Source organism: Taudactylus pleione, unplaced genomic scaffold, assembly GCF_031769625.1.
Source record: "Taudactylus pleione unplaced genomic scaffold, aTauple2 ptg000019l, whole genome shotgun sequence".
Taxonomy (NCBI): domain Eukaryota; kingdom Metazoa; phylum Chordata; class Amphibia; order Anura; family Myobatrachidae; genus Taudactylus; species Taudactylus pleione.
In genome coordinates this window covers 11,015,635-11,037,830 of record NW_028284421.1, presented here as the reverse complement: position 1 = coordinate 11,037,830, position 22,196 = coordinate 11,015,635, and the positions used below count along the sequence as shown (strand labels likewise).

At 45.1% G+C, this 22,196-nt stretch overlaps 1 protein-coding gene across 1 annotated transcript in view; it reads left to right on the top strand.

Moving 5' to 3' along the window:
- The first annotated feature begins 6,441 nt into the window (after positions 1-6,441).
- The window catches only part of LOC148540329 (threonine--tRNA ligase 2, cytoplasmic-like), an 89,160-nt gene continuing 73,405 nt past the window's right edge, over positions 6,442-22,196 (top strand). Inside the window, exons 1-2 of the mRNA XM_088445429.1 lie at positions 6,442-7,153; positions 18,311-18,400. Of these exons, the coding sequence (XP_088301555.1) occupies positions 6,794-7,153; positions 18,311-18,400 (450 nt within the window). The 5' untranslated portion in view covers positions 6,442-6,793. The remainder of the gene's footprint in view (positions 7,154-18,310; positions 18,401-22,196) is intronic.

Here is a 22,196-nt window from a genome sequence, read left to right as displayed (position 1 = left end):
AAGTATGTCAGAAAGAACTTGAAACAGAAAATGTGTTTGATCAGGTTAGTCATTGTGTGATGAAAATGTCTGATGATTTGACAAAATGTGAACAAAATGTTGAAATCCATGAATTCAAGGAATATGTCCAGAAAGTAGAGTCAAAATTGAATGCAAATGAGGTTTCTGATAATATGCCATTGATTTGTGGTACAAATGAGGTGAATGATGTTATGCCTGTATTGCCCAGGACTGTCCCATTTGCCATCCATTGTGAAATGATTGAAAAAAAGGATATGTCTGCATGGCCATTCAAAGGGGTGTTGCTAAGTGAAGGAGTGGTGATGATGCTTTTTGCCTTGCGCAATGAGACATGAGCATTGCCCAAAGCCAAAGGGTGGGAATTAGGTAGGATTGCAGTTATAGACCATGCCCCTGAGACTGAAGACTCCCCCTGTGACAACATTACTTTTACATGGCATGATCAACGTGTCATTGTTGAGTTTAAAAGTGCAAAAAGTGAACAAGATGTGTTTTCTGATGAAACATCCATTGCAAATGATGTTCATGGTTTACTTGCTCATTGCGAAGGAGGGGTTGGTGGGTACACACTGACTAACCACAAGGGGCATACATGCATCACAGACACACTGATTGTGGGTTTGTTTTGTGACAAAGTTGCAGATTTTGTTTGGTAATGAAATTCGCATCCCAGTGTATTTCCTTACAAAGCCTTACCAGCCAAAGGTTTTGAAGCAGCTGAAAGACACACAGTTGCTAATGACAATGGCAGAAACTCTGATGCTGATTAAGGAGATTAAGGTGCTACTTGCTGGCCGAGTGAAATTTAAACCAATGTTTGAACTGTTCATACTGGATTTCTTGATGATCACAGCTCCACGATGGTGGGAAGATTTCCAAGACAGAGAGCATTATTGGTTCATGGAGTATGGTTCTACCTGCACCAACACAGGATTGTTGTGGATTTTTGCTAGAGCAAAGCAGCTTTCTTTACAAGCTGACAGCCGACAGACAAAAGAAGGGGCTAGCGAACTTGTTGCATCTATGACTGTTTTCCAAGTCACTGACAAGACTGGATGCCCTGTAAGTCTTCACACTGATAAATGGACATTTGACACAAAGTCTATATGGACTGCTATCCAAAGCTGGAAGAACGATGTGGGACATGCTGATACACACACCTACAGCTTTAATGGTGTGTGCACAAGTGAACTGGATACAGAACATGGTGTGCAATTCACCGCAAAGACAGCACTGATGATGCTAGGAGAACTGTTAAGCCATGATGGAGCTGACGCTGCATTCGAGCAAGCTAAAATCAATGGGATTCCTTATATCCAAACCATGATCAGAGACTTTGCAAAAGCCTGTTAAATTTGCCAACAGCTGGAAATGTGGTCTACCTTGCTTGCTACTGATAAAGGCCTCATTTACTGTGAAATAATGACTGTACAAGTCTGGCAGTTTGAATTCATCGTTTGCCACCAAGAAGATGGAGGATGAGTAGTGTACTGAACAGCTACAAAACACATTCATTCATGAGTGAAGTTGTCTTAAGCAGAGTGATACAAGATAAGAGACTATCCTGAAGATGTGACACAGACTTAATGATTTGTTGATATTATGGGATGTCCAAGAGGATTCAAGCAAAGACACCCATTTTACAGATACAAAATGAATTATATTGTTTTTTCCTATGCTTCATATCACTGACATCAGTATGATTGAATGAGTGGATGTATTGTTTAGGAAACAGGAATGTTTATATATACAAAGTTGGGTTTTTAGAGTAGGCTGTATACAGTATATATATTTTATTAACCGGAGGGTGGTAAAAGGTGGAACTTTTTAAGTAAGATATCTGGTGCACAGACACAAACACTTATGATAAGGTTGTTGTGAAGAAATGTTTAGTAGGAAGAGATATATATACAGGTGTAATAGATAATTGTAGCAGGATAAGTAAATGCTTATTTTATTTTGTTGTTATGGTTTATCTCACACTGTTTCTTTGTTTAAGCCAACAGGTTGATGGTTGGAACAGATGAGAGAACGTCGCTGGAGATGTGCCTGAGATGACAATGGCCAGAGAATGATTTCTTGCATAGGAGTCCAGGAGGACAAAAGAATTATATGATCTGATAGCACAACCATTACATATATCTATGTGTATTGTGCAAGACTGAACTTGTGCCTTATATTGGTTGGATCCACACTCACCAATATTCTCAAGACTTTTTCAAGATTTCACTGAACTGAGTTTTACTTAACTGATATATTTGATATAATCATATGTATTATTTACTGTTTTATTAGAGTATGCACATATAAAAGGGGATTGTTTGAGTGCATGGTGGGTAGGGGAAGATATTTCATATACGGGATGTAGGAGCTCAGTTGGTTAATACTGCCAGGGAATGGTGGGCTCTGTTAAACATTACACGTAATTGTAGTAATACCCCAGACATGATGCAATTAACACCTGACCTAATAAGAGCAGAGATCTTTTGGCCAATGTATACACTGTGGTGGCTAATATTCCACATATTCTTCCAGATGATGTTTATTACCTTTGTGGGAGAAAGGCTTACAAATGGTTGCCCTATGGGGATTTGGCAATTGTACATTGGGACGTTTGATAACCACCACATTCTTTACAGATGGGAATCAAATTAATAACAAACATGGGCCCTGATTCAGAGCTGGACGCTCTGACAGAGCGCTCGCTCTGAATCAGGGCCGTCCCTCTGAATTTTAGAGCGGCCTCCTGGCTGCTCGCATAGCTGTAGGTGACCACCCACAGCTATAGCGAGCGGCCAAAAAGATGGTCGCGATGGTCAAGACCATCCCAACCATCGGGCTTGCGACAAGACCCTTGTGGTAGGGTCTCGTCTGCCACAAGCCCTGGAGTGCTTTTGGCTCTATCACAGCCGAAAGCACTCCCACTGACATCACTTGTGATGTCAGTAGGGCCGGCCCCAGACGGTGGCGTTCCCATGGGAATGCCTCCGTCTGGCCAGCCACGCCCACCAAAGGGGGCGTGCTGTCACTCACCATCGACAGCATGCCCCCTTTGTAGCGAGACCCATAGTGATGGCTTGCCCGTCGCTATCCGGGTCTCGCGCATGCGCAGGACGGAGCCGCCCCCGTCGTGCGCATGTGCACTGGCCTAACATCGACCCGCTTGTGAGCGCTCAGCGCTCGCGAGCGGGTCTGAATTAGGCCCAGATTCCACATCATTTGTTAACCAAGAGAGTAGTGCGGCCTTTAACACAGTATTATGAGGAAAGTTGGTTACGGTGGTTCAACCCTGTTCAGAAATAGGGGGTTGGTTCACTGGTTTACTGCATACGCTTATTTATGGAATCATGATTATAGTATGTATGTATCTTGGGAACAAGGTATTATTTCTTTGTGCAGGGAAATGTTGTAACATGCTGGATTCTGTTAAATTGTTACCAATTAGGAGAAAAGATTCCTATGAGAATATGATATACATGTCTTCCACACCATAAGCCCAAGGGTGGACTGTATTGGGATAGCAAAATGGCTACTGACAGCCATTTCTATTCATGATTCTTATGCAGGGCCGGTGCTACCATTAGGCAACCACAGGCAGCCACCTAAGGGCGTCAGCCACTGGAGGGCGCCTTTGAGTCCACTAAAAAATAAAAGAATGCCATAATTCATGGCTGAGTGGCATAGAATGAATTTGTGGCACAGCTGTGTGGCATATTATGAATTTGCAGCAGTATTGACATATATTATGATTTTGGCTCTCTGCTGTGTGTAGTATTCTATATAGTATAGTATGAATTTGAGACACTGTTGTGTGGCATGTTATTTAACTGGGGAGACTGATGCGTGGCATATTATGAATTGGAGGGAGCAGGGGCGGTTGGTGAAATGTTGCCTAGGGCACCCGGAAACCTTGCACCGGCCCTGTTCTTATGCGTGTATCAGACATGAGGTGGTGTATCAGGCATGAAATGGTACAGGAATGTGGAAGCAGACAGGCCATAAATCCACAAGTCGTTGTCTACTGCGGTGTACGCTTGCATTAAGTTTTAGAAAGTTCTTATCAGTAGTTAACCAATAAAGAAGTTTGAAGTATGTTTAGGTAGGTAGGTTGGGCACCCCCACTGCCGCAGCTGCACGGCTGTGCCGGACCCTGGAGAAAGAGATCCATTTAGTGCAGGAAAAGGGCTGGGGGCAGCCCAGCTACTGAAGGAGTGCTGGGCTCGCCCCCAGCCTGACGTTAAACAGGAGGCGTGCCATACGGGCACGCCCCCAAATAGCGTAATTCAGGGGATTCTGCACGGGGCGCGGCCCTGCCTGGAATGGCTAACTTATACCCCTTTCAGACATCTCGAGATTCCCGGGAATTTGGCCTGCCTCAGCCAAATTCCGGGTAGCCCCGTCTGTCTGAAAGGTACCTACCCGGGAACACGTTCCTGGGTAGCCGCCCCTGCAATCGACCAGGGTTTTCAATTACCCTGCTTCTGTCTGAATGGTGCTACCCGGGAATTTACTACTCCCGGGCAGCACCAAGCAGCTTTCACATGTAGCTGACAGCGCAGAGCATCCTATAGGACGCTCAGCGCTGCTGCTTTGAGCTGACAGAGCAGAGCGTCCTATAGGGCGCTCAGCGCTGCTGCTTTGAGCTGACAGCGCAGAGCGTCCTATAGGACGCTCAGCGCTGCTGCTTTGAGCTGACAGCGCAGAGCGTCCTATAGGACACTCAGCGCTGCCGCTCACCACCCGCCCACACTCCCGCTGGACCACCACTACTGCCCCTATTTCCCGAACATAGCATCGGGTGACGGGGAGAGATGCTGGCTCACTGGGGGTTCTGCCTGCCCCGGCCACTGTAGAGGTGAGAGGCGGGGAGGGCTGGGTGGGACGCTGCTGCTGCCGCAAATATGGGTGGGTGACGGCTCTTCGTGCACCTGTACCCGGCCTGTCGGCCCCTGGCACCTCGGCCACTGCTCTGCTCTTCTCTGTGCCCATGGTCAGTGCCAGGCAGGAGCCGTGTCCAGGGGGCAGCCCAGCCAGAGGCCTGGGGATGGGGGCGAGCTGCCAGGGCACCCATGGGAGGTAGTTTGGGGACATGTTGGGAAGTGTTTCAAATGATGTGCACCCCCACATACACAGCATGCCAGTCACAGGGGGCACATAGTTGTGTGTGATCAGGGCCTGGCACCACTCACATCAGCTCCACCTCATCTTTGTGTCCAGCAGTTGCCATGTAATCTAAAAAACCCTGCTCTTGTCTGAAAGGGGTCTACCTGGGAATTTCCTGGGTAGACGTTATAGTGTGAAAGGGGGGTCTCTACCAAATACCCGGGAATTTGCACAGGAGAAATTCCCGGGTCTGAGCAGGAAATTTCCCAGGTCGTATGTCTGAAAGGGGTATTAGTCAGTGCCCGGTTCTGGCACCTTGAACAGTTGGCTAAGGTGACCTGTGCCCCATTCCAGCACCCAGAATGGCTATATCAGATGGTGTGTACCCCGTTCTGGTTTCCGTAACGGCCATCTAAGGTGGCCTGTTCCCTGTTCCGGCATCATTTTGGCTATCTAAGGTGACTTGCACTCCTTTCTGCCACCCGGAAAGGCTATCTTAGGTGGTCTGCTCCTCATTACGGCACTCGGAACGACTATCTTGGATGGTCTGTGACCCGTTCCGGTACCCAGAATGGCTTTCTAACATGGTCAGCTCCCCATTCTGGTTTCCGTAACGGCCATCTAAGGTGGTCTGCGGCTTGTTATGGCTATTTAAGGTGGCCTGCTCCCAGTTCCGACTATCTAAAGTGACCTGTACCTCTTTCCGGCCCCCGGAAAGGCTCTCTTAAGTGGTCAGCGCCCCATTACAGCACCCGGAACGGCTATCTAACGTAGCCTGTGCCCCATTCCGGCACCCTGAACAGCTATCTAAGGCTGTCTGTGCCCCATTCCGGCACCCGGATCAACTAAGGTGGGCTGCTCCCCGTTCTGGCCCCCGGATCGGCTATCTATGGTGGTATAACAGCACCGTTCAGGCACCCAGAATGGATATCTAAGGTGGTCTGCCAACCATTCCGGCACAGCTAAGGTTGTCTGCAGCCCGTTCCGGCACCCTGAATGGCTGTCTGTGGTGGTCAGTGCCCCATTCCGGCACCCTGTATGGCTGAGTTGGTCTGTGCCATTTTCCGCCACCCAGAACGGATATCTAAGGTGGTCTGCACTCGTTCCGGCTATTCCCAAACACTCAGCTTGGAGTAACACTCCCTACCATCCCAACGTTAACAATGGGCAAGTGGTAATTTATTATGAATTTTATTTAATATTACATTAAAAACATCTGCCCCTTAGATGTAGCACCAGCAGCCATTATGGTGCTGCTCCCTCTGTCCAGTAGCAGAAGCAGCGGGTTAGGAGGCAGGAGCATCTTCCTGCACAGTGTGCCCTGAGTTACTGTGCAGGGCATACACTTAAATCTCAGGTCAGTCCGGCAGCGGCAGCTTGGTGCAGGGAGCCGGCTGTGATCTCTTCCTCCGCGGCGACAGCTTGCCTGTAACTAACACACACACGCAGCTCATCAGCGACAGAGGTCGCTGCAGGGAGCTTTTCTGGTCCGGCGTTCCGGAATCTGGTCCGATCCGGCTTTCACTGATACCCGATCTCAGCCAACGGGAGAGTTGCTAATCGCCCACTACAGAGAGTGACAAGCAGCAGACAGCCAGTGGGTGTGAGTGCTCCGGCCTGCAGCAGCTGTCACCGTCTCTCTGTATGTACTGACTGACTGTGGAGGATCATGGCTGCCCAGATCGCAGACCGCCTGACCATTCAGGAGGAGGAAATCCGCTGGCTGAGCGACGAGATCGGCCGGCTGCTGGAGCTGGGCATGCACGGGACCGTGGACAACAATCCGAGCCCGGAGCTGGAGCAGCTGAGGACCGAGAACGAGAAGCTGAGATACCGTCTTGTGCATCTGCAGCGCTGCCTGGAGGAGGAGCAGGAGAGAGGCGGCCGGGCAGCGGACAGTCAGCCCATAGACGAGGGCCAGACCAGGCCCGACCATAAGGAGATTCCCCTGGAGGAAGAGACCACACAGCAGCGGGAAAGGGACGTGCAGAGGCCGCAGGCGGCGAGTGCATGTGAGGACAAAGGAGAGGTGAGAGCTCCGGTAGCAGGATGTAGTGTCACACTGTGACTGTGGGGCCCATTTATAGTTGAATATTTGAGGTATAATCCGTTTTCGGGGGTTTACCTCATAGTACAGAGTTTTCCCAGATGTATTTAGGAGGGACCACAGATACCTGCTGTGATCCCTCCATTCAGACTGGCAGACGCAACCCTGATAACTTTCTGCCAGATTTACCAATATCTGGAATGCAACACATTCCCGATATTGGTCCCCTCAGCTACCACCATCTGAAGATGGCATTAGCCTACAGGCTACACTACGCATAAATAGCTGGCGAAGGGTTCCCCCGGAACCCTCTCCAGCTATGGTCGCCGCACATGTGCAGTCAGGAAGCCGGCGGACCTAATCCCGACAGCCGGTTTCCCGACTGCTTAATTCCGGCGAGGGTTAAATGACCGGCGTCTACATCTAGACGCCTGTCATTTTACCGACACCGGGAGACTGGCGCCTGACATCCCGTTCGAAGTGATGCCGGGCGCTGCTGCGGACAGCAGCGGGGAAGGAGAGGGTTAGGTTTAGGGCTCCCGGGGGGGGGGGGGGACTTAGGGTTAGGCACCCCCCCAGGAGGTTAGGGTTAGGCTAGGGGGACGGAGGGTTAGGGTTAGGCACCCCTGGGGGCGACTAAGGGTTAGGCACCCCTCTGGGGGACTTAGGTTTAGGCGGCGCGGAAGGGGGGGTTATTTTTAGGCACAGAGAGGGGATTAGGGTTAGGCACTCGGGGGGAAGGTTAGGGTTAGGCACCCTAAAGGAGGGTTAGGGTGGGGGAATAGGTTAGTGAATACTTACCTGGGGACGATCGGGATTTTCATCCTGTTCGGGCAGCCGCTGTGGGCATGTGAACCGCCGGCCGATCATTAATAAATGGGGGTCTGTATCAACGGTAGGGCCTGTCTAGTGCCCAGTCTCCACACGTCCTGTACTGGGATCAGTTCTGCTGGTTGTTACTATATAAGGTGAGGAATAGTGTTAATTACCTACGGCATTCATGCCTTTGGGGGACACGTGTATTATTATTGGGTTTATTTCTTATTCAATATTTGCACATAATGGGTGTTTTTGGGGGATAACTGCAAATATTAATTATCGCCCTAATACTTGTGGGTTTCTGTGGGGGCTGCAAAGCTGTCAGGTTTACCAAGCTTTGGAATGAGAAGCATTTCAGTGTTCAGCCTTGGCAGCTAATACTATCTGAAGATAGCGTTAGCCATTGTAGCCTATGGGCTAAATTCCACAACAATTCCCGGGGAGAGGGTTCCAGGACCCTTCCTGACGATGATCAGCGCACGTGATCAGCGGACACCGCATTTACAGTAGCGCTGTGGAGGCACAAAACAGAATTGGAGTGACCGCTAATGAAATCGCTTAACTTCTAACACATCACAGGGATGGGCTCCTTTCAGATGTTTTTGATAAATCTCAGTAAATGTTAATTTCTTATTGCCACAATAAGAAATTACATATATCAGGTAAAACCCAGTAATAAATATGCTGCCATGTCCAGTGATAAATAAGACACCATGTCCCTTATCTATGGCCTAAAGTGGCATACACATTAGACAATAAAAGTGAACGATATCGTTATCGTTCATATTGTCCAGTGTGTATACTCAAAACGATGGACGATGCGCGTTTTCGCGGGTCGTCCACCATGTCTGTTGTCGTTTGACCATGCATGTCAATCTGACAATATTGTCAGGAACTGCATTTCGGGGAAGTGCAGGGTGATGTCACTGAACAATATCGCTAACTGTATCGTTGAGTGTGTATGCTCAATGTCGTTTACACGGGCGATCAAGGCCAAACACTAACAATATCGCTCATGGAGCATATCGTCTAGTGTGTATGCCTCTTAAGAGACATCCTGCTTATTGCACCTCTCTGGCAATATATTAAAACTGTTAAGCTGCATACACACTATACGATCTGTACTACCTACAACTTGAAAGATATCTTTCAAAGAGATCTTTCAGTGAAGTCATCCTACCACATCTCTGAACAGGCAAAGTTGACCATATCGTGCAAGTTGGCCTGCATGTACGGATGATCATAGATATCGTTATCTTTCATGCAGGAATGCGCATCGTTGGTCGTTCACTGCATAAAAATGAACGATATATAGTTGAACGATAACATTATCGTTCATAGTATAGTATATACCGTGTGTACGCACATGCAAAGAAATCAACCAATAGATGTCCATAAATTAAGTTATGTGTTATCATGTAAAATGACACAGGGAAAAAGTATTGAACACATGAAGAAAGGGAGGTGCAAAAAGGCATAGAAAGCCAAGACACCAGCTGAAATCTATCAGTAATTAGAAAGCAATCCTGCCCCTTGTCAGTGCATATTAATATAAGCTGGTTCAGTCCCAACTGATGACCTATAAAAAGGTGTCTCATTACCAAGGTATCACACAAGAAACATCTCTTGATGGGTAAAAGCAAAGAGCTCTCTCAAGACCTTCACAACCTTATTGTTGCAAAACATACTGGTGGCATTGGTTACAGAAGGATTTCTAAACTTCAGAATGCTCCAGTGAGCACTGTTGAGGCCATAATCCGAAAGTTGAAAGAACATAATTTTACCATAAACAAGTAACTACCAGGTGCTCCTCGCACGATTTCTGTCAGAGGAGTGAAAAGAATTATCAGAAGAGTTGTCCAAGAGCCAAGGACCACTTGTGGAGAGCTTCAGAAAGACCTGGAATTAGCAGGTACAATTGTTTCAAAGAAAATAAGTAAAAGGCATGGCCTGTATGCACGCTCACCACGGAAGACTCCATTGATGAAGAAAAACCATGTTGAAGCTCGTTTAAAGTTTGCTGCACATTTAGACAAGCCTGTGAAATACTGGGAGAATATAGGGCCTTATTCAGAGCCGGACGCTCTGACCAGAGCGCTCGCTCTGAATCAGGGCCCTCCTCCTCCATTAAAATGGAGCGTCCTCCTGGACGCTCGTATAGCTGTGGGTCACCACCCACAGCATATACGAGCGTCCAAAAAGATGGTCGCGATGGTCTTGACCATCGCGACCATCGGACTTGCAACGGAGACCCTGCGGTAGGGTCTCCCAGCCACAAGCCCTGGAGTGATTTTGGCTCTATCAGAACCAAAATCACTCCCACTGACATCACTAGTGATGTCAGTGGGGCCGGCTTCAGACGGTAGGCGTTCCCATGGGAACGCCTCCGTCTGGCAGGCACGCCCACCAAAGGGGGCGTGCTGTCAGTCACCATCGACAGCACGCGCCCTTTGGTGCGAGACCCGGAGCGACAGCTTGGGGAACATCGACCCACTTGCGAGCGTACTGCCGCTTGCGAGTGGGTCTGAATGACCCCCATAGTCTGGTCAGATGAGACCAAAATTGAACTCTGTGGATGCCATAATACACACCATGTTTGGAGGAGAAATGACACTGCACATCACCCCAAAAACACCTTACCAACAGTGAAGTTTGGAGGTGGGAACATCATGGTGTGGGGCTGTTTTTCAGCATACAGTACTGGCATAGTTCATGTAATTGAAGGAAGGATGAATGGAAAAAATGTACCGAGACATTCTTGATAAAAATCTGCTGCCATCTACCAGGATGCTGAAGATGAAATGAGGGTGGACATTTCAACAATGATCCCAAACACACAGCCAAGGACACTCTCAATTGGTTTCAGAGAGAGAAAATAAAGCCGCTAGAATGGCCCAGCCAATCACCTGACTTGAATCCAATTGAAAATCTATGGAAAGAACTAAAGATCAGAGTTCATAGAAGAGGCCCACGGAACCTTCAAGATTTGAAGACTGTGCGGAAGAATGGGCCAAATCACACCTGAGCAGTGCAGGTGACTAGTTTCTCCATTCAAGAGGCATCTTGAAGCTGTCATTACCAACAAAGGCTTTTGTACGAAGTATTAAATACATTTCAGTAAGCGTGTTCAATACTTTTCCCTGTGTTATTTCACATTATTACGCAAAACTTAATTTATGGACATCTATGGTTTGATTTCTTTGCATGTGTATATTGCATGGGTTGTTGCTGACATTTGGTGAAACTTTCATAACACTAGCCCCATTACAAATATATTTACTGAGAAAAATGTGGATGTATTCAATACTTATTTTACCTGCTGTATATCATACACGGTAGCAAGTGTAACTTGAGGTGTTTCATTAGAAGGATCCTTGATGGTCTCAAGTCCAGCTATTTATTAAATACCTGTCTAATCAGTATCTTTCATTAGTATACAAATGAATTAGATCTGATTCAAAGCTGAGTTAAATTCATAAACTGTTACTTAAGTATAAAAGACAAAAATAATAAAAGCTAATTCTAAAACATAACAAAGACAAAGGAAACAGCTAATTAATATACCTATATAATAAATACCGATGTGGCAGAATTAAATATGATCAAGACACACTATTGAAAGTAGATATATATTTAACATGAATATATAAGCAATAATCAATGAAAATGTATATTTTTTTTAAAAAAAATTCTACTTGGTAAAATAAATAACCAGGGCACATATGTGCCTTTAAAAATTATTTCACACTGGCAACATTGTTATAACAGTAAGCCGCTTTATATAAATAGTCCCGATGGCCTCCAATGGCTTGTGATATAGCTGTGGAAAGTGCACCAGTACTTGTGGACCTAATGCGCGGGTAAGCTGATTGTAATTCCAGATGCTCAGGTTATTGTGGTTAGCTCCTGGGTTCAGCATGCGATGAGGTGGCCGCCCGGTGAGGCTGATCTTTTGATGCCACTGCACCTCCGCCCTAACGGATAGGAAGAGTAGTTTCTTTTATGTTGGTAGTAGTTTATTATATCTGGGGTTTAACATAAGTGTTTGTTATAAAGTGATGGAAAAACCACTAGTATACAGAATTTCTATTTCAGGGCACAATAATGGCAGAAATAATTTAACATCAGATGCTGTCAGTTTTTCAATAAGGTTCAACCATAGATACATCTGTTCAGACTGCAGTGTTCTCCCCAGAAAAGTTTTCCAGCCGGGTGGTGTTAAGAAGTAGCCGGGAGGGGGCCTTCGCAATAATAAAATGTTTTAAGCCCTGACCTTGCTGGCTCCAAAACGGTGCATCCCTGTACAACCTACTGTCTGCTACTCCCTCCCGCCCCAATGTGCCACGTCCCGTCGTCCAGAACCTTCACTAACGTGTCCTTATAGCCAGAGGACACAGATGCCAGATGCACTGAGAGCCAGGGTGTATCTAAGGGTCCAAGCGCCCCTGGCAAAGTAAGGGACTAGTGCCCCCTCTCCCCCATATGTTAGGAAAAACAAAATTAGACAGTTGCTCCCTTTCCCATCACATATAAAAATCATGATAGATAATGAAAAGAGGCTGGTACTCTCTCCCTAGTTGAATAACAGCATGACTGGGTGCCTTCTGTGGGAGACGAGGTATGTAGCAGACGTAGAGCAGCAGCACTCACAGGACTTACAACACAGAAAGGTTATATACACATGAAGCTATATCAACTTTTCAGTTTAATAACCGTCTGCCAATCACTTTGCTCTGCTGCCGCACTAATGACCCAGGGTCTTTTTCCCTTCAGCAGTAGCACATCACTTCAGATCACATCAGTAACAAAGATCCGATGTCAGACACCTTACTGGCCAGGGTGTACTCGCCCTCTCCTAAATCCGGCTCTACCTGCCCTCCTTTATTATGAGACACTGCTGCGGCCGCTGTGTCACTGAATACAGAGCTCTGTGTGGCTGTCCCGATTGACTGCAGAGACTCCGCTTGGATAGGCTGCAAAGACTCCATCCCACGAAGGGTGTGCTCCCTCTGGTGATGACTGGCTGGCAGCTCGGCGTCACATCCAGCATCCATGGCAACAAGGACACGTTGAGGGGGACGGGACGCATATTGGGGCGGGAGGGAGTGATGGACGGTGGGCTGTTGCTGCTGGGCGATGCGCCCGAACAAAACAGCCTGGGGAGAACACTGGACTGTATTTAGTCAGATTTACTAAGCAGAATATCAAATAAAAATAATGATCTTGCGCTGGAAAGGAGCAGCTCAGGATTCTTACCGGTGTTATCTGTACTGGCAAAATGAATATGTAAATAAAGGAAGATAGAAACCTTGCGCTCCACTGTAAGGATACAATATTCAAAATATTCAAATCAATCTCAATTTGTAGAAATACTTAAGTCTTTTGGATGCTTTCAATCTTCTATTAGTCGATTTTTTTTTTTTCTTTACATCAAGGGTTCGTACATAAAAAAGAGTAACTATCACAGTAGTGTACTACGTTTATGATGTGTGTAAATCTTTAGTAGAGACGGTACAGAAAAGTCCAGCTATAAGACTTCTTCCGCAGATTCCCTTCCCCTAGATTTACTAAGCAGCTTGTGTGTTTGCACCCCAAATTAAAACCACAGTAGCATTAAATGCAATACCAGGCACGTTTTCTACGTAATATTATTGATGTTTTAAATTTTCAGGCACAAAACCAGCGAGGATCGACAATTTACGAAAGCTGGCACTTAGTGAATCCAGCCCCATGTTGTTATGCATGCATGCTTTTTTACATGGTCAAGGACAGTCTCCTTCACATCTTGTCTGTTAAACCAAGGCTAAAGTATATTAATTACTATTACATATTATGCCACAACCTAAACCTACATTTCTGTATAAAATAATATTCAATACTGGGGATAATGTCAATTATTCAATCCTGACGAGAATGTTACATCAGGATGGAATATTTTACACAGCTGCCTAGAAGCTATCTAGTCTTTATTGACCGTTATATATTTGTACATATTCAGGGGTTCATCAGAATTAATTGGGAAACTCGACAGTGAGTAAATAACCTCTAATAGCAGGTGTCTTGTCTGGCCTATCTTCCAGTGTTTATCCTCCTCCTCCCAGTTCTATTTTACAGTTACTAAAGCAACAGGTTCAATTACAACACAAGATTGCAAATGGCTTTATCAAAACCTAACATAGTTCATTACATCATGCAACACATATCGTGTGACAGTGGACATGGCCTTCACTTAAGAATGAATGAACAGATTCTATGAGGCATCAACATTATTTCTTGACCTAGACTAAACACTTCAATAAATGTGGACCTAATTTATGATGCAGAACAAAATGCTCTGGTGACATTGCAGGGCTTGACTTGTACTGGAAGCCCCAGATTTCTGCAAAGTACATGGGTTTGTAGAGCAAAGTGACAGCATGTCTGGAGGAGCAGAAACAGGCTGGGTCGGGTGCGGGATCCCGATGGTCAGACTCTCAACAGATTTTTGTACGTTTTATAACCCTAACCCTCCCCCTGGTGTCTAACCCTAAGCCTCCCCGTAACCAGGGGCGTATCTACAATGGGTGCAGGGTGTGCGGGGCACATGGGCCCATGGGTCCAGGGGCGCCTGCACCGCACACCCGGCACCCATAGTATTACTTACCTCTCCGGAGTCCCACGTCGGCGCGGGGGTCCGGCGCTGTAAAAATGACTGGAAAATGGCTGCCACGGCCATGTTTCCGTCATTTCCGAATGCGCAGTACAGGGAAAATGGCCGCTGCGCATACTCTATAGACTCTGGGCGCACTCTAGTGCCCAGAGTCTATAACTCCGCCACTGGCCGCGCACAGCTCAGTGCGCTGCCGGCTACCGGACAGAGAGGAGGGTGCCCGTGTCGGAGACTGCACATGGGTCCCCTCCTCTCTAGAAACGCCCCTGCCCGTAACCCTAATACTTACCTCTGTAATCTGTTGGTATTCTGACAGCCGGGATGTCGCTATCTGTATTGTGACCATCGGAGTACAGAGTAGGCACTGGTACACCTATTTTGTTGAACAGGGCCCAAATTAGAATTGGGTTTTATTAAGCAATGTTACAAAAATGTATGATGCCATGGAGATTGTGTTTTTAGGGGCATACCTTGCTTTGCAGATGGACAAACAGCCCTTTCCACTCCACAAAAAAAACACATTTGCAACATTTCAGAGTTTATAATGATCATTTTTCATCTTATACCATTAACGGCACATAATTTGCACCTTTCACCAGCAGTACTTTAGCAGAAAAGCTTTTTTTTCAGGTGCACTTTGATTAGTGAAACAAATGAGGAGAGGGGGTAAGGGATATCCTAAGCACTGATAGTGAACACAGAAAACAATTGGTGTGAAGATAGGTATATTACATGAGATGGAAAACAATATTTGTATGATAGTCTTTTTATGGAGGTGCACCCTTGAGAGTTAATTAGAGTGTGTACAAAAAAGAAAAGAAAACGTACTCTCTTTTTGTGTGGCACTCAACCTACCTGTTTAATTAAAACTTAACTTTTAATAGTATGCCACTAAAAAAGCATATGTAGATAGTTAACCATGTGATGTCCGCACAGACATCTGTACAAAGACAACGAAGAACAAAAAAACAAAGGACAATATTACACATAAACAATCTGGCCACAATGAGACCTAGTAGATCAAAAACTGACTGACTTAGGTAGGGAGATCATCAAAATATCTAATCTTTGGCAGGGCCAAAACTAGGATATCTGTCACCCGGTGCAAGGTAGCAATTTTGCGCCCCCTCCCTTCCCGTACCTGGATTTTGTCCTTTCTCCGCCATAAGGCAGTGCACTAGTCAAACGTCCCTGGTATAGTGACTTACATTATTCCACACACCATAATGCCTATTACACATTATACCACACACTGTAATGCCTGTTACCAAAGTGCCACTTACAAATTTGCCCGACACCATTTTATGCCCCACAGTAAGGCTTCTAATTACTTTTAAATTACCTGCTCGTTGCCAGGGGGTTCCATGCTCGTTGCCAGGGGGTTCCATGCTCGTTGCCAGGGGGTTCCATGCTCGTTGCCAGGGGGATTCATGCTCGTTGCTATGGGGTTTATGCTTGTTGCCATGGGTTACATGCTCATTGCCAGGGGGTTTCATGTTTGTTGCCAGAGGGAATCTTTCTCGTTGCCATGGGGTTTATGCTCGTTGCCATGGGGTTTATGCTCGTTGCCAGAGGGTTTCACAGGAGAAGATGCAGCTTTCAGCATCTTCTCCCTGCACTTGCACTGGCCTAACAGACACTAGAGGTCCAGTAGGACCTCTAGTGTCTGTCTCCTCCTTGGCGGCGGCTAATTTTGGATGGCCGTTTTCAGAAGAGTCCATGCGGACGGCTAGTCTGCATGGAATCTGCTGGATATGACCAACCAAAAATGGCCGCCGCCAAGGAGGAGACAGATGCTAGAGGTCCAGTAAGGACCTCTAGCATCTGTCTCCTCCTTGGCGGCGACCATTTTTGGATGGCCGTTTTCTGACTCTGCAGCCCCCAAGCCACCGTGAGTCATAGGCAAACGTGGGGGGGGTTCCGTCTGCCTGGAAACCCCCCTTCCAAGCCCACACCATGAATAGTAATATAATGGAATTTTACTAGCGCTGCATGTTCTTCTCAGTATCCTAAATGAAATAAATAGCACCACCTGTGGATCTTTTAACATGTATCAGCCAGTAATAAATAACCTGTGCACCAATTAGGGGATTTGGAAAACATGCACTGTTAGGAATGCACTGCTATAGAGCCCAATATTAACATATATGTCCAGGGCAGTGTTAGGTCCTTCTGCTGCTCCCCCAGACTCCCGGACTTGCTCCCATGCCCTGGAATGGTGCCCACATCTAAAATAAAATCATTCAGCTCAGGCAGGATGGCCCTACTGCCGCATTTAATGGCTTACTGTGATCGCTGGTCCTGTATATGCTGGAGTTATGACACACAAAACACATATTAAAGCTGGATAAGTGGTAATTATGCCCTCTTCATGGACTGGCCACACTCACTCTAAAATCAAGCATTTGGAAACCCCCCTCTAGAAATCCTGCGTTTGCCACTGTGAGTCATCCATTTTTCACCCCTGCATTCCGGCACCCGGTGCATGTGCACCTCTAGCCCCCCCTAGTTGCGGCCCTGTCTTTGGATCCCTACCTGGTTATAACTGCCTGATGAGTTTCAATATTGTTGAAATCATGACATATGTTCAGTAGATGATTTATTATATGTGATAACACTTTAAACTATGCAAATTCTGCACATATACACGGAATTTTGAATCTGTTACTACCCTTTGCTGCTCAATTCACCTGTCATTCTGAGATTCATCAATATAATTATGTATAGAGATATGGAAATGTATATTCAGTAATACAATGATGTGACATTCATTGATCTATATAATCCTACTCCTTTTATCAAACCTCAGCTGTATACGTATAACAGAAGTGGTGTTGGTGTGGTGGTCAATCACGCTATTAGTAGAAGGAATAGAATCCTCCCTAATATTTATTATATCTTTTCATAATTTTCGCCACTGGTCTGACTATATGGTGTCATTACTATCATGTTTGATTTACCATAATTAGTGATCCAATTTATTTATTTATTTTGATGATCTCCCTACCTAAGTCAGTCAGTTTTTGATCTACTAGGTCTCATTGTGGCCAGATTGTTTGTTTATGTGTAATATTGTCCTTTGTTTTTTTGTTCTTCGTTGTCTTTGTACAGATGTCTGTGCGGACATCACATGGTTAACTATCTACATATGCTATTTTTTAGTGGCATACTATTAAAAGTTAAGTTTTAATTAAATAGGTAGGTTGAGTGCCCCACAAAAAGAGAGTACGTTTTCTTTTCTTTTTTGTATGCACTTTGATTAGTGTAAAAAAAATATTCTAAGACTGTCTCAAACTCCCCTCACCCTTATTAATTTAAAACATAAAATATGCTTAACTGTAAATTAGTATTTATGGAGGAGACATGAAACATCAACCTAATGAAATTGTGTTTCATTAGATGTAAGATAGCATAGTTTATTGGGATGCTTTGCAGTGTAAAAGAGGCATGCACCATAACATGCACTGGGGAGTTTAGGCACACGATTCCACAGCCACGCCAGTGTCCTGCACATTCTAGATGGCCTCTAGAGTGAGTCCATGATTTCCCATACCACTTCTCTCTTTCACCTCAAATCACTTTCCCTTAGGCGCCGGTCACATTTTTTTTAATATATCATTAGCTGTTCTCAACTATAGCTAAGATAATTTATTATTTTGAATTCTGTACAGAACTCTGTGGCAGAGAGACAGCCTTCTTCCCAGAACAAGAAGAAAAAGGAGAAGAAAGCCAGTAAAGAAGCTGATGGCCAGAAGCCGGAGGTGTGTACAGACCTCTTTCCCGGAAACTGTCCCTTATAGATGATTGAATGGAAAGAAGTTTTATGGGGTGAATCATACTAACTCTATTTTAGTGATTGGTTGTATACTAGGCTATGATATATTATTACTTTCACTCAAGTTTGGAGTCTGCACAAATTGCACATCCTTTTTTCTAAGGAGTGTGTTCATCATGCAATGACGACCCCTTTTTTTTTAATTGTTTTTGGCCGACTGAGGTTATCACTGCTTCTTCGTATTAATCAAGAGGTATACAGAGGAGAATTCATTGGTTACTCCAACAGTGCCTCTAAATTTGTGTGTGTTTTGCTGCCCCCATAATGAGTCCAAATAGGGTGGCACTCTGGAGACTTATTCAAGTATATTTGGATTTGTGTGTATGTATATATATATATATATATATATCAGGTGCATAAATATTGGGACATTGACAGAATTTTCAGATTTTGCCCTCTATTCACAACCACAGTGGCTTTGAAATGAAACAGACAAGATGTGCTTTAACTGCAGACTTTCAGATTTAATTTGAGGGTAATTACATCCAAATCAGGTGAACGGTGTAGGAATTTCAAGGCCACTGTGGTTGTGAATAGAGGCCAAAATATGAAAATTCTGTCAATGTCCCAATATTTATGCACCTGACTGTATATGTGTGTGTATATAAATATATATATATATATTCTCTAAAGATGTGTCCACATACATTATCTATCCTCCATGCGCTACACATAACGCGGGAGCTCTGTGTGACTTTTTCGTGCCGCACATCATTTTAATAAGCAGTAGTTGCTTGTGCATCCTATTCACATCACTGCGATTAAGCATTTGAAGGGAAAAAGTTTCACAAAAAGACACTTTGCGCTACCGAGTCTCGCCACGGCATGGTGTGACTATGACCATTTAATGCGCAAGGAGGCTAGTTATTATTATTATTATTCTTTATTTATATGGCACCACAAGTGTTCCGCAGTGCCTTACATAGTACGAGTTGTATGAAGACACATCTGTATTTCAGGATGATGTTATGGTAACGTCCATCGGAGATGGAAAGAGTCTTCTCCTCTACTCCTAGGTAGGCTTTCGCTGAGGCTCCTCCCCTTGTTGGTGTGCATCTTCCTTTCATGGGCCAATTACATGTAAGCATTTACTGGGCATGCACAGCCTAAATGATAGATCTGTCACAAGTTTACTCATCAGCATTATGGTGATGCTGAAAGGAGGAAAACGCACCAACAGAGCGGAAAGTTTTTGCAGGACCTCTTCCGCGGTTATCACATTGATAAATTGCAGTGGTAACACATTTTGTATCGCTGCGCCAGTAAAAATTCAGTAAACCGAATTTTTAAAGATTGCATTTCGTAAACCTGACTATTAGTAAATATAGGCCAAAGTACTAAGTGCCGTAGAAAAAAACTAGTCTGATAAATAGAGCTTTAAATATTAGAAATTCACACACTGTTGATATGAACACTCACTGGCCACTTTTCGTGTTTTGGTTTTGGATCTGCATCTTTCTTCGTGTTTTGGATCTGGATTGGTTTTGCCAAAACCACCCTTCCGTGTTTTGGATTCTGGGTTTTGTATTTTGGATCTGTATTTTTTTTTTAAAAAAGCATAAAAACAGCTAAAATCACAGAATTTGTGGGTTTTTCTGCTCCTATGCTATTATTAACCTCAATAACCTTAATTTCCACTCATTTCCGGTCTATTCTGAACACCTCTCACCTCACAATAGTGTTTTTATGTCCAAAAGGTTGCACCGAGGTAGCTGGATGACTATGCTAAGCGACACGAGTGGGCGGCACAAACACGTGGCCCATCTAGAAGTGACACTGCAGTGGCAGACAGGATGGCAGTTTGAAAAACTAGGCCGCAAACAGTACATAATGCAAAGAAAAAAAAGAGGTGCAAGATGGAATTGTCCTTGGGCCCTCCCACCCACCCATATGTTGTACAAACAGGACATGTACACTTCAATAAACCAATCATTTCAGCTCCAGGGTCTGCCACACGACTGTGGCTGAAATGATTGGTTCGTTTGGGCCCCCACAAAACAAGCTGGCAATTAATCTGTCCCTGCACAAACTGGCTCTACGGAGGCAAGATGTCGTCCTCATCCTCCTCATTCACCGATTCCTCACCCTCTTCAGTGTATTGTACATCCTCATCCTCACAGAGTATTAATTCGTCCCCGCTGGAATCCACAACCACAGGTCCCTCTGTATGTTCTGGAGGCTGGTCTCCTTGGAAGAGTTGATAATTCATTTTTATGAACATAATCTTCTCCACATTTTGTGGAAGCAACCTCCTACGTCTTTCGCTGACAAAGTTCCCGGCTGCACTAAACACTCTTTCGGAGTACACACTGGAGGGGGGGCAACTCAGGTAAAATAGAGCCAGTTTGTACAGGGGCCTCCAAATTGGCTCTTTTTCCTGCCAGTACATGTACGGACTGTCTGACATGCCTACTTGGATGCTGTCACCGATGTAATCCTTTAACAGACAGACGCATGCTTGTCGCTGCTGCTTTGAGGATGCAGGTGTGGCTACAGCCCACACAATTCACAAAGACAGAAAAAAAAAGAATTTTTTATTTTTTGTGGAGCGCACTTTGAGGGTTACACCACCTTTTAACAGACAGACGCACGCTTGTCGCTGCTGCTTTGAGGACAGTATCATATGCAGTGACAGTAGACTTGTCAGAAATTGTTGGCACGTCCTTCAGTCCGGACCAGATGTCCAAACCGGCCCTTGACTTATGACACAGGCGCACGCTTGGTGCTGCTACTCCGTTGAAGCATGTGCGGCTACATCGCACACAAGTCACAAACACAGAAAAAAAAATAGTTTTTTATTTTTTGGAGCATTTTGAGGAATACACCACCCTTTAACAGACAGACGGACGCTTGTCGCTGCTGCTTTGAGGATGCAGGTGGAATCTAGATGGGATTTGGAACCGGGGACACACTACCTCCATCAATTGTCTAAATCCCACTGCACTAATGGCGGATACCGGACGCACGTCTAACACCAACATAGCAGTCAAGGCCTCAGTTATACGTTTTGCTTCAGGATGACTGCTGTCGTGTTTCATCCTCCTCACTAAGGACTGTTGGAGGGTCAGTTATTTAGTAAAAGTAGTGGTGTTCCTACTTCCTCTCTCAGAAATCCGAACCCGCTCACCCCTACCGACAACCCATTTTTTTTCTGAAAAGTTTACACCAGTGACAACTTTTCTCCAAAAATGGTTATAATGCTATCCTATTAGCCGCGGTTTTCGCATATGCGAAAACCGCAGCATAGGAATTATTGCAAATTTCTTTTCACCACCTCTGAGCAGGTGATAAGTTGGGCAAAACCCCTATTTTTGGCTAAAAATGTTGGGACTTGGTGCACAACCATGGGGACACCCCCTCCCCCCAGTGACTAATTAGGCAAAAATATATTTTTTTAATTAGCTTCATTTGGCCAATAATTGCATATTTTTGTGGTGAGAAAGTGTTGGAAAATGGGTTTAAAGTAGTGGGACAGGTATATGGGGGTACTGTATGGATGGGACAGGTGTTTTAAACATTGCAGATGCAAGTGACAGGTGTATTTTTAACTTTTTAAATGCCCTATAATGACACAAAAACACCCATTTTAATGTACTACAGATTGAGGCTCCCATATGCAAAATGCTTGGGACCAGGGGTATTTTGGATAACAGAATATTCCGTATTTTGGAATATTTGCATATCATAATGAAATATCTTGGGAATGGGACCCAAATATACAC